Source organism: Neolamprologus brichardi, chromosome 3 (genome assembly GCF_056152115.1).
Source record: "Neolamprologus brichardi isolate AB-2024 chromosome 3, ASM5615211v1, whole genome shotgun sequence".
NCBI lineage: Eukaryota > Metazoa > Chordata > Actinopteri > Cichliformes > Cichlidae > Neolamprologus > Neolamprologus brichardi.
In genome coordinates, this window is record NC_142106.1 from 50,627,330 (window position 1) to 50,640,088 (window position 12,759).

The 12,759-nt window shown below is 42.3% G+C and overlaps 1 protein-coding gene across 1 annotated transcript; it reads right to left on the bottom strand.

The window, feature by feature from the left end:
• Positions 1-200: 200 nt before the first annotated feature.
• Positions 201-2,936, bottom strand: cd248a (CD248 molecule, endosialin a). Its single transcript, XM_006808485.3, has one exon. The coding sequence runs from the start codon at positions 2,724-2,726 to the stop codon at positions 651-653; it is 2,076 nt and encodes a 691-aa protein (XP_006808548.2). The 5' UTR covers positions 2,727-2,936; the 3' UTR covers positions 201-650.
• Positions 2,937-12,759: the final 9,823 nt, after the last annotated feature.

Sequence of the window (12,759 nt, forward strand, 5' to 3'; positions counted from 1 at the left end):
ATCTCATTGTCATTTGGGAATTTAAAAATTGAAGCTCCATCGGCAGCTGCACTGAAAGCCGTCTGTGCACAGCTGGATTTCATCCAAGGTGGCCAGAAATGATTTCTTTAGTGCATTCAGGAATTAGCAGTACAAACGGTGACTGATGGCCATTTCACAAACAAGGCCAGTGTCACAAAACAGCTGCTACAACCAGTCTCTGTGTAACAATCACAGGGTTTATGGAGTGTGACATTATTTCAATGAACTATTACAAGCATTATATTTTTAAAATGGTAACAAGAAACAAACATGAAAGAGGGTTTTGTTCAATCGCAGCTCCACAATTCTGCTCCAACACAGCAAACTTATGTTCAGCATTTTTCTGTAAGGGCAAATTGTGTTTCCTTTTGGACATTTATGTAGTTTCCCTTCATTCATTGCTGCCTGAGGCAACCACACTTATAAAACACAGGTAACAGTGACAGTTATGTATATTCTGTACCACATAGAAAACATATTCACAAAAAGACTTTCTCTGTACTTTCCCTCCTGTCATTATGAGTTTAGATTCAGGAGTTATTTAAATGTGTCCCGTAGTCCAGAGTCTGCATTCGTCACCATTCTTTCCCTCTGAGACAGGGTTTGTTTATGTAAACGTCATCACAGTTTTAAACACAGCTCTGCACCCCTGCTGAGGGGTCAGGAGCTCCCTGTTTCTCATGAGACCCCGAGATCCAGTGGTAGCAGTCAGCGGCATTCTTATCGTGTGCCGTGACTCTATAGCGGTTGCAGTAGACGAAACCGAGCGCCACCATTACCGCAATGAAGATGCAGATGGGTATGAAGAGTCCCACCATGAGCCAAGTGCTCCCTTTTGTCTGGACACCTTCCTCGTCCTCAGTTGGGGGCGGCTGGGAAGAAGCCAGCCCGGTGGGAAAGGCCAGGTTTTGACTGGGGGTAAATTCCACAAAGGTCATTTCCTCTTTGCTTAACTCCGCCTCTGTGAACTGAAAGTTTTCCCTGAGGAGATTCCTCTGTGTTTCTCCTTCTGGCTCTTTGTGGTAACTGGACTCTTCAGGCATGTCTGTGACAGAACGCTGTGGAATCTCGCTTGAAGTAACGAGATCCGCCCCCCAGCTCCAAGCTCCTTCTGAGACTGTTGAGGTGGGGTATGAGGGAAGAGCTGTAGTAGCTTCACCCTCATCTTCCTTATATGGGTCTGGGGTAGCGCTGGAGCTAAGGAGATGAGGAGTATTGTAGGTAGTTGCTGACAAAACCTTCAGCTCAGCTTCTTCTTCATCTTTATCAGTTCCCTGTGTCAGGGGAACCAGCACCAGTGGGGGACTGGTGGCCCAAATTACATCAGAATTCAAACCTCTGGTGGACTCTGTCAGCCAGTCCAGAGATTCCTCCTCCTGTGTAGGCCAGTCATAGTCCCACAGAGGTCCAGCCTGGCCCGTGACCCAAAGAGAAGGAGGAGTGACGGCATATTGGTCGTCTCCTTCCTCTCTCTTCTCACATGAATAGTTATCAGACATGAGTTCAAAGCCTTCGCTACAATAGCACTCAAAACCACCTTCATAATTCACACACATCTGCTCGCATGTTCCAGGAATCTCGCACTCGTTGACATCCTGGCATTGCCTGGGATGCTCAGGCACTAAGGAATAGCCCAGATTGCAGTGGCAGATATGAGAGCCTGGGGTGTTCTCACAAGCGTGTTCACATGTGTCATTTATACACTCGTCAATATCCTCACACTCACCCTCATCGTTTATATCATAGCCCTCATGACACTGACATTCAAATGTCCCCACGGTGTTCACGCAGATCTGCTCGCAAGGACCTCCGAGGCACTCGTCTACATCGAGGCAAGTGCGTTCATCTGGTGCAAGCGCATATCCATCAGCACATTCACAGTAGACATGACCACCAGCTGGCATGCAGAAATGCTCACATCCACCATTATCCTGGTCACATAGGTCGCGTGATATAGAGAAATGAGAACAAAGAGGAGTTTCTTTGGTCCATCCCACTGAGCCATCTTCTCTCGTCATACATGAAACCGTCTTTTCTTCTTTGGCGCCTGAAGGACAGCGTACGGTAGCAACAGATCCAACGGGTACATGAGTCAGCAGTACGCTTAGAAGGTTAAACGGTGTGGTGTAGGTAACATTGCCTTCTCCCTCGCTCCACAGGGGAGGGCACATGCCTGCGTAGGCATAGTGGCACAGATACCCATCTGCAGAGACTGCACAAGCACTGTCTATCCATTTAAAATTATCATCCTGGTCTTCAGTGCTGTAGCCCATAAACACACAGCGAGGCGCCGAACACGAGTCAGGGGAGTCCGGGTTCTGCCAGTCGGTATACTCTGTGTCCTGGTCACCGGTAGTCCAAGAGAAACCTCGCAGCGGGTGCGTGGTAGTGCACTGGCGAGGCTGGCGCTGAAGGCCAATCCATACGTGGACAGTAGTGCGTGAGTGGCGCAGATCCACAGTGGAAAAGAGAGTGGCAATAGCGGTTGCGTCCACCTTCCGCTTGATGGTGGCCAGGTTGCCACCTTTTTCTTTGCAGGCCCTCCATGACTCCAAAAAGGTTTTGCGTTGAAAATAGACAACAAAGCAGCCGTCTGTGTTACATAGTGCATCTCTTTGTCTCAGGTTCTGGGCCAAGACTGAAGAACATCCAAAAAGCAAAGCCAGCAGGGAGAAGAGAAAAGCACTGCTCACCAGGGAGCCCATTCTTTATTTTAAACCGGCTTTATAGATCCTCTCTCTGCTTGCCTCTCACCTGGATTTTCTTTACACTTTTATCATCTGCCTTTAAAAGATTTTTCTTAATGTGATGTTTTAGTCTTGGTCTGAAATTTCCTCCCTGAATTTTAACTTCTTTTCCTCTGTGGTCTTCACTCTATGCTGCTGAAACAGATCAGCACTGGAGTGTTTGCAGACTCAAGACTTCAGGAAGCAGAGAGGGAGGAGAGAAAAGGAAATAGGAGTAAGAAGGAGGGAGTTATAGCAACAAGCAGGACGAGGAAAAGGGCAAAGAGGGAGGGAGGTAAAGGGAGATTAATATGCTTTTGAAAGGGGAGGGGTGAGAGGGGACCCTGTGAATGTGTATGTCAGAGTTGGGGGAGGAATAGCAAACTGATTTCTTTTTCAGAGTATGTCATATGGTTTTCATAAGTTCCATCTGTGGACATAGTTGGTACTCTGCCGTTTGGACAAGCAGACAGATAAGTCTGCGCTCATACATCCAAACACGTTCATATACAGAGATAAAACTGTGACACTTATCTCACATGAAGATTAAATGATAGTTTGAATAAATATTCTTTCTAGAAAAACATCAAACATATGCCACTTATGACTTCCATTGTGTCTCTTGCCTTTCAACATGTTTAGTGTTTATGAGCGAAGGGAGCGTTTTACCTACTTTTACTGAGGGATTACTCATAAGAAATTAATTGTTTTCATTCTATGGAGCTGTGAGGTCCTGACTTTACAATGTAAATGTGCTCAGATGCCTGTTGTGTGAACTGGCTCTAAGTGAATCCAACCTGTGAAATCAAATTTGATTCCATAGAGTTCAGCTTTTATTCATTTTAATGTACATGTGAGTTTGTTGATAATTAAACAATTCTTAGTTATCCATCCATTCACTTCTGCTTATCCTTTTCAGGGTCGCGGGGGGCGGTGGAGCTTATCCCAGCTGTCATAGGGCGAGAGGAGGGGTACACCCTGGACAGGTCGCCAGTCTGTCGCAGGGTGTAACACAGCAACACACAGGGACAGGGAAACATTCGCACTCACATTCACACCTATGGGCTATTAACCTATCCCCACAAGCCGCATGTCTTTGTACAGTGGGAGGAAGCCAGAGTACCCGGAGTGAACCCACGCAAACACTGGGAGAACATGCAAACTCCACACAGAAAGACCCCGGCCTGATGGTGGAATTGAACTCAGGATCTTCTTGCTGTGCGGCAACAGTGCTAACCACCGTGCTGCCCTAATCCTCAGTTATTTATTCTTAATTATAATGTGGCAATTCTGACATCATGCAGCTCAATTCTGTTTTATTTACACAGCACCAAATGACAACAACATTCACCTCAAGGTGCTTTATACTGTAAGGTAGATCCTACAATAATACATACAGAGAAAAACCCAACAATCATATGACCCCCTATGAGCAAGCACTTTGGCGACAGTGGGAAGGAAAAACTCCCTTTTAACAGGAAGAAACCTCCGGCAGAACCAGGCTCAGGGAGGGGCGGGGCCATCTGCTGTGATTGGTTGGGGTGAGAGAAGGAAGACAGGATAAAAGACATGCTGTGGAAGAGAGACAGAGGTTAATAACAGATATGATTCAATGCAGAAAGGTCTGTCATTGCATCACACAACCCTTGGACAGAAAGAGGATACTTAGTTCAGCACAAATTGTCTTTACTTACATGAAAACAACAGCGCTCTCCTCCATGCTAATAATGCCAGGCAGTAAAATGGAGACCTGTGCTTCTAAATAGGACCTTTTAGATGGAGAAGGCTCTGGTTGTGTGTGTCTGGGAGAGAGGGTTAGGAAGTAGAGAATGGCTGGGAGTCACTACTGGAGCCCTGAGAGTCTGACATAAATCAAGTCGCCTGCTTCAGAGTCTGTAATGTGTTGGATGCACCTCTAAAGACAGAGATGTGAGGAGGGAATATTAATGCACCTTTTTTTCTGTACTACACAAAAGAGCAAATAAGGAGATAATACATTTGGATATTGGAAACGGCTTACTTAATGTAAACAGATCTGATGTGATTTAAATTAGGTTTTCTATCTATGTTCTATGTTATTATCCAAAATTCAGAGACCTAGTGTTCAAGACACAGACAACTTTTTCTCCACTGTGTGAGTCAAGCTCCAAAACCACTAATCAACATGACCATAATTAAAAATCACTATGTATTACCATTAGAAGGTATATACATATATTTTGGGTAAATTACAAGTAAAGAATACATCTTGTAGCTATCAACTTGAGGTTGGTATCTCGTCTAAAGATATTTGGCATAAATGCTACAGCGGGACAAGAATGGAAAAAAATATAATAAAAATGAATAAATAAAACCAAAACATACAGAGTGGTCTGCAACGACGAAGGAACTGTAGACAGAACAAGCTGGTTGACCTGTATCCTGCATCAGAGCTTCCTTCCTTTCTGCACTCATCCTGCTGCATTAACTAGTTACCTACATGAAGACTGCCATAAGTTTGACTTATCCGATCGCTTTGTTTCACTTAATGCGCCTTATAATCCAGAAAATATGGTAAATCTACCTTCCTTTAGCATGTCCAGAAGTCCAACTTTTTGTGCAATGGTTAGCATCTTCCTCTGTCTCCTGGATGCTACCGCAGGTGCCTTTGTGGAGCAAAACATTTCGTTGTGTTTGTTGGGGAGAAAACTTACAAACATACAGTACAGCACTTCAGTCACACTGCTAGGATAGAAGATTTATGTAAATTTCTGTACTGTACAGGAGACACAGCACAAGATTGATTGACAGCAGTCTGGATGCAGAACACAATGTGCTGTTCAAAAAAAGAAAAAACAGGCAAAATTACACAAAAACATTCACAAAACAGCAAGAAAAGGTGAAGCGTGTTATAGCGAGGGACCACTGTCCAGTGCTCTCAGTGTATCAAAATGTGTTCAAGTAAGACAACAGAGATGTGGACTAACAGGACTGTTTGTGGCTGTGCACTTTAGTCTATACACACTAGGAAACTTTCTCTAATGGTGCTTCTTCACTCTGCAGATTCTTTCCTTCCTGCTTCAACACAAGATTTTCAGGGTTGACTTGTCAGTTGGAGTTATGTGACTAAAGAATTGAAAAGTGTGGTGCAATGTAAAGACTTCCCTAACTGATCCTATTTTTAAAATTTTAAAAGCCTTCAGCTAATCCAAAATGCTACAGCAAGAGTCCTGACAGGGACTAGAAAGAGAGAGCAGATTTCTCTTGTTTTGGCTTCCCTTCATTGGCTTCCTGTTAAATCCAGAATTCAAAATCCTGCTCCTCACATACAAGGTCTTAAATAATCAGGCCCCATCTTATCTTAATGACCTTGTAGTACCATATCACCCTATTAGAGCACTTCGCTCCCACTCTGCAGGCCTACTTGTTGTTCCTAGAGTATTTAAAAGTAGAATGGGAGGCAGAGCCTTCAGTTTTCAGGCCCCTCTTCTGTGGAACCAGCTTCCAGTTTGGATTCAGGAGACAGACACTATCTCTACTTTTAAGATTAGGCTTCAAACTTTCCTTTTTGCTAAAGCATATAGTTAGGGCTGGACCAGGTGACCCTGAATCCTCCCTTAGTTATGCTGCAATAGATGTAGGCTGCCGGGGATTCCCATGATGCATTGAGTTTTTCTTTTTCAGTCACCTTTCTCACTCACTATGTATTAATAGACCTCTCTGTATTGAATCATATCTGTTATTAACCTCTGTCTCTCTTCCACAGCATGTCTTTATCCTGTCTTCCTTCTCTCACCCCAACCGGTCGCAGCAGATGGCCGCCCCTCCCTGAGCCTGGTTCTGCCGGAGGTTTCTTCCTGTTAAAAGGGAGTTTTTCCTTCCCACTGTCGCCAAAGTGCTTGCTCATAGGGGGTCATATGATTGTTGGGTTTTTCTCTGTATCTATGAAGCGCCTTGAGGCGACTTTTGTTGTGATTTGGCGCTATATAAATAAAATTGAATTGAAATTGAATTAAATGAAATCTGTAAATAACTGTTTAGGCGCTGAAACAAGCTTCCAAAAATGAGCTTTTTTGTGAAATCAGCTGTAATTATAATTAAAGTGCATTTGTACTGTTTGTTTAACACGTTGCCATGTGTTGTTGTTGCTATGGAAATAACTGTGTCCGTGATGCCACAAAGTTCTTTAATTTAAGAAACAACAGAAAACTGTCCTTTCCCTCCTGCTGGTAGGACAGCCCTTTTGCTGCTTGGAGAGGCTGTCCAGCTGGAAGGGCTACAATTCCCGCCCCCTTCCAGGTTTTCTGCTGTCAACAGAACCTGAAACCCGAACCAAGTCTGGTTTTAGTCTGCTGCATCCAAATATAAACAACAACACAGATTTCAATCCAGTAAAATAGCTTCACGGCAGGTCTGACCACTGAACAAAGTTCTCTGGTTCAGCTCGCCGTCCAAGCTGGAAGACAGAAGATGGTTTGTGATACACAGCTGATACCTACTGAAAAAAGAAAGGGCATTTTTTCCCTTCGCTGCATGAACCACCCTGCCTCTCCCAGTGTTTGGGAGGGTAGACCACTCACAGCTTGTCTTTCTCTGGCCAGCGTTGCCAGAGAGTGAAGAGTCTGTTTACCCTCTTATCAGCAAACCCCTGAAGGCTCCTGACTTCCACCAGGGCCTGGGCCAGCTTCAGGACATTTTGATAGCCTGACTAACCATCAGGACTTTGGACCTCATCCTGAGAGGACTCTTTGGCGCAGATGTGGATACTGGATTGTTCTTTCTTTGTGATATTTTATGTTTAACTCATTTTTTGCAGATTTTATTAGGAAGGCATGCCAGACCATGACAGATTTAACTAAATTATTAAAAAACGTGCCAGTGTTAAATAAAGTAGAAGATGATTTAGCTAAATGGAAATCTTTACCCATGTCACCCATGGAAAGGTTCATTAACCTCCTAGGACCTGGCATCCACATATGTGGACATCATATTTTGGGTTGTCTAGACCAAAATAGAAAATTTTGCTTTACAAGGGCCTGATATCCACTTACGAGGACATTATACTGGCAATGAACTATCAAAATTGAAAACAAATGTCCTCATATGTGGATCTCATTTTTCTCAGAAACAAAAATCAGGTAAAAAAAAAAAAAAATCTGGTAATTCTTTGTTTTTACATTCATCAGGTCCCAATCAGCCAAATATCAAAGAGAAATTAAAAATGCATGCCATGAAGGAGTTCGGGCCTTAGGAGGTTAAAAACGATGGTCTTGCCAGGAATCATTTATTTATTTTTAATGATCCCAAGTAACCAGACTGGTTTAGATCTCTGGGATAGTCTATTTCTAAATTCCTTTGGAAAGATAAACCCCTGCGTATTAGCCTATAAACGCTATAAAGAACCAAGGATAAAGGAGGACTAGTGCTGTGTCCCAATTCCTAGGCCCAATCCTTCAGAGGACCCGGTCTTCGCGGTCTACGTGGGCCGGGTCCTTCGAAGACCGATAAGGCCGGAAGTGCGAGGCTGTGAAATGGGACGGTCTAGCCTTCTGATTAGCGTCACCGCTGTCTCGGTGGAGTTTAATAAACTCAGCCGTCTGCTCCCTGCTATCTAAAATATAACAGGACACTGAAGTAAACTCTCGACCGTCTCAGACTTCTGATAATCAGTTTTCTGTGTGACGTTTATTTAGCTGTGTGAAAACTATAACTTTAATCTCAGCCAAACCGATTTACTCACAAACAAATAAAACACTGAAAAAGCCAAACAATAACATTTTTAATTTTCTGGTGGAAGTTTCTAAAAACGACAGAGTCTTCATTAATCCCATGCAAATGTACACTGTCCAGAACAACCCTGACATACTACAGAACAATCATACGATTAATTTCACAGATTGGAGTGTAAAGAAATTAAATACATATATTCAAAGGAACAGACTTATTCTGTTCTACAGATTGATGAAACTCTTCATCCACTTTGAATGTGGATACCCTCAAATTAAAGCATCTGTGGTCGACACATTAGTTATATAATGGACATGGACATATACTTGGAATGTGATCCAGTAAACAAGTAAAAAAACAAAAGTCAGGTCCATATATATTTGGACACTGACTCAACTGTGCACCAATTTTCTTACCTGAGCTTCATCATGAGCTTTGGGTACTACCAGGAAAAATGAAACCATGGATAGAAGCAGCTGCTGCTGTGGCTCTCCCTCAGACTTAAGAGTGAGGAGTTCAGTCATTAGAGAAGCTCAGAGTAGAACCGCTATTCCTCCACGTTAAAGGAGCCATTTGAGGTGGTTTGGGCATATTCCTAGGATGCCTCCAGAGTGCCTCCAGGGTGAGGTATTCCAGGCATGTCCCACCAAGTAGAGGCCCTGGGGCAGATCTGGCTGGGAACACTTCAATGTTCCCCTTGACAAGCTGGAGGTGGCTTGACAGAGGGAGGTCTGAGCTTCTCTGCTTAGGGTGCTGGCCCCACAACCAGACTCTGGATAAGCTGAAGAAAATGGAAAGATTAATCAAAAATAACAAGCTTAAGGAGTTACTGACCTGGGGCTGTTAAACTGGACACTGAATTACTATGAAAAATAATTATTACCGTCTACACCAGCAGTAGCTAACATGGTACTGCTGCAGGGCATGTTCACAGTCGACAGTGAGCACCATGAAAAGTGTATTTAACTGTGTGCTTTTTTTAATCAGTAACATTTGGATTAGCCTTCGAGGACTTCCACATATGTAGACATCACATTTTTGGTTGTCTTGACCAAAATACAAAATTTTGCTCTACAAGGGCCTGATTTCCACTTACGAGGATGTTATACTGCCACAGTTCTATCAAAATTTAACATTTATGTCCTCACATATCGATCTCATTTTTCTCAGAAACAAAAATCAGGTTAAAGAAAAATAAATCTGGTAATTCTGTGGGACCTGATGAATGTAAAAACAATCAGCCCAAATAGCAAAGAGAAATTAAAAATGTATGAAAGAGGTTAATGTAGCTTTGGAAATATTGAATGTAAATTTTTAAATAAAGTTTTCTTTTTAACTAACCAATTAGTTAAACTGCAGGAATGTCTTAAAGACATAAAGACTTGGATGGCCACTAACTTTCTGCTTCTTAACTCAGATAAAACTGAGGTCATTGTACTCGGCGCTGAAAAGCTTAGAAATATGGTATCTAACCAGATTCTTACTCTGGATGGCATTACCTTGGCCTCCAGTAACACTGTGAGGAACCTTGGAGTCATTTTTGACCAGGACATCTCCTTCAACGCACATATTAAACAAATATGTAAGACTGCGTTCTTCCATTTGCGCAACATCTCTAAAATTAGAAATATCCTGTCTCAGAGTGATGCTGAAAAACTAGTTCATGCATTTATTACTCCCAGGCTGGACTACTGCAATTCATTATTATCAGGATGTCCAAAAAACTCACTGAAAAGCCTTCAGTTAATCCAAAATGCTGCAGCAAGAGTCCTGACAGGGACTAGAAAGAGAGAGCATATTTCTCCTGTTTTGGCTTCCCTTCATTGGCTTCCTGTTAAATCCAGAATTGAATTCAAAATCCTGCTCCTCACGTACAAGGTCTTAAATAATCAGGCCCCATCTTATCTTAATGACCTTGTAGTACCATATCACCCTATTAGAGCACTTCGCTCCCGCTCTGCAGGCCTACTTGTTGTTCCTAGAGTATTTAAAAGTAGAATGGGAGGGAGAGCCTTCAGTTTTCAGGCCCCTCTTCTGTGGAACCAGCTTCCAGTTTGGATTCGGGAGACAGACACTATCTCTACTTTTAAGATTAGGCTTAAAACTTTCCTTTTTGCTAAAGCATATAGTTAGGGCTGGACCAGGTGACCCTGAATCCTCCCTTAGTTATGCTGCAATAGATGTAGGCTGCCGGGGATTCCCATGATGCATTGAGTTTTTCCTTTCCAGTCACCTTTCTCACTCACTATGTATTAACAGACCTCTCTGCATTGAATCATATCTGTTATTAATCTCTGTCTCTCTTCCACAGCATGTCTTTTATCCTGTCTTCCTTCTCTCACCCCAACCAATCACAGCAGATGGCCCCGCCCCTCCCTGAGCCTGGTTCTGCCGGAGGTTTCTTCCTGTTAAAAGGGAGTTTTTCCTTCCCACTGTCGCCAAAGTGCTTGCTCATAGGGGGTCATATGATTGTTGGGTTTTTCTCTGTATCTATGAAGCGCCTTGAGGTGACATTTGTTGTGATTTGGCGCTATATAAATAAAATTGAATTTAATTGAATTGAATTTTTTAAAAACAGAGTTTGTTTCCAGAGTTTCTGGGAAAAAAACATTTATATTTAAAAATCATTGATTTCGATCGGGGGGTATCGATGAGCACTACTGACCAACAGTCTGGTGCTCTCCCCTCAGTTTTAATAGCACTCTAGCTTTCACACTGTCATACTCACTTCTCACTACATCTCATTATATCCTGTCAAGGAAACGGATTTTGCCTTGACGGGGTGGCTGTAGTAGCTCAGGAGGTAGAGCAGGTCATCTACTGATCGTTGGATTTCTAGACATGCTAAAGGAAGGTAGAATTACTGTATTTTCCAGATTATAAGGCGCATTAAGTGAAACAAAACAAAACTCATTCTTCTTACTTCCTCTACTTCCGTACCATTGATTCATTAATGTTGAATTCTCTGGCAGCTGCTCTATTCCCATTTTCTGGACCTGAAAACAGGGTTTGATCTTTGGTTTTATTCTATAATACTGGACTTGTGTTTCTACGAAGGTTTGAACTTTGAGAGTTTAAACAAGAGAGAAAAGTGTGAAAATGTTCGTGCCTGTCTGAGAAAACTCTATAAAGTGTGAAGCCTTAAATCATCTATAATAATTGTAAAAAATTAAGTTGGCTACTTCGCGGATTTCACCTATCGGAGGTTATTTTTAGAACGTAACTCCCGCGATAAACAAGTGACCGCTGTAGAGGATCCAGTACTTTGTCGTTGGATCAAAAGGACTGTCTTGCTTTAAAAAAAGACAAAGGACAAAATTAACAGTCAATGTTTAAGAGACAAAAGCACAGACGCTGACAGTTGTATAAAACGACATTCTTTATTTACAAATTTATATTTTGCAGTAAATGCAAAATTCCTGTAAAAGACTGTTGTACTAAAACATGGTTCTGTAGCCTCTAACTGTAAAACAAGTGGGACACAGTGAGCATAAAATACATGCACATATCTGTACACTGTCACCAAAATACATCTGATTACAAAATATAGTGCTCGATACAAATATCTGGAGTTTGGATTCAGCAGACGTCTCAGATTTCACATATGCACGTGTGAAACAATCTTCCTTTGCATTTCTGTATGAAAATAAGGAGCTGTTTAAGCAAAAATAGACTCTGCCTTCCGCCTATTATTTCACATGTTTAGGTTGTGCATCTTCAGTAGCAAATACTCACTATTGGCTGAGGAAGTATTTTTCTCCAACAACAATAAAAAACAAACAAACCAAAACAAGGAAAAAACAGAAAAACAAACAAACAAACAAACAAAAGCCTCAAACCAGTGCTTCAGTCTGATCATCTTGATCATCAATCCCACATCTTCAAGGTAATGTCAGTGGGAGGAAAGTGAAACACTTGCAGTCAAACCAAGACGAGGAGAAAATACTACGACTATTAGATTGAAACTGCTGCTTTCACCTGGTATGAAGGGTATATCCAATCTCTGTGAGGTCGTCAGAGGCAAGAAAGTGAATCAAACCAGGACAGGATCTGTACTCAAACTACACATGCTCACAAAGAACTATAACTGATGCTACCGGCCCCCAGCATGCATATGTATTTGTTGATTTGATGTGTGAGTGGCCACATAACTGAGCAGTTGCAGAAAACTTTTATTTCAGGATGTTTCGCCTCATTTCATGGGTTGCATTTTCATTTTGGGTAAAGTCAGGAAATCTGGGATTCATTCAGTCGGAATTAGGAGAGTAGTGATTATCAGTTTGCATATATAAATATATTCTTACAG

What these genes read in the sequence shown, in the direction of transcription:
- cd248a (XM_006808485.3), bottom strand. Translation starts at nt 2,726, where the DNA reads ATGGGCTCCCTGGTGAGCAGTGCTTTTCTCTTCTCCCTGCTGGCTTTG.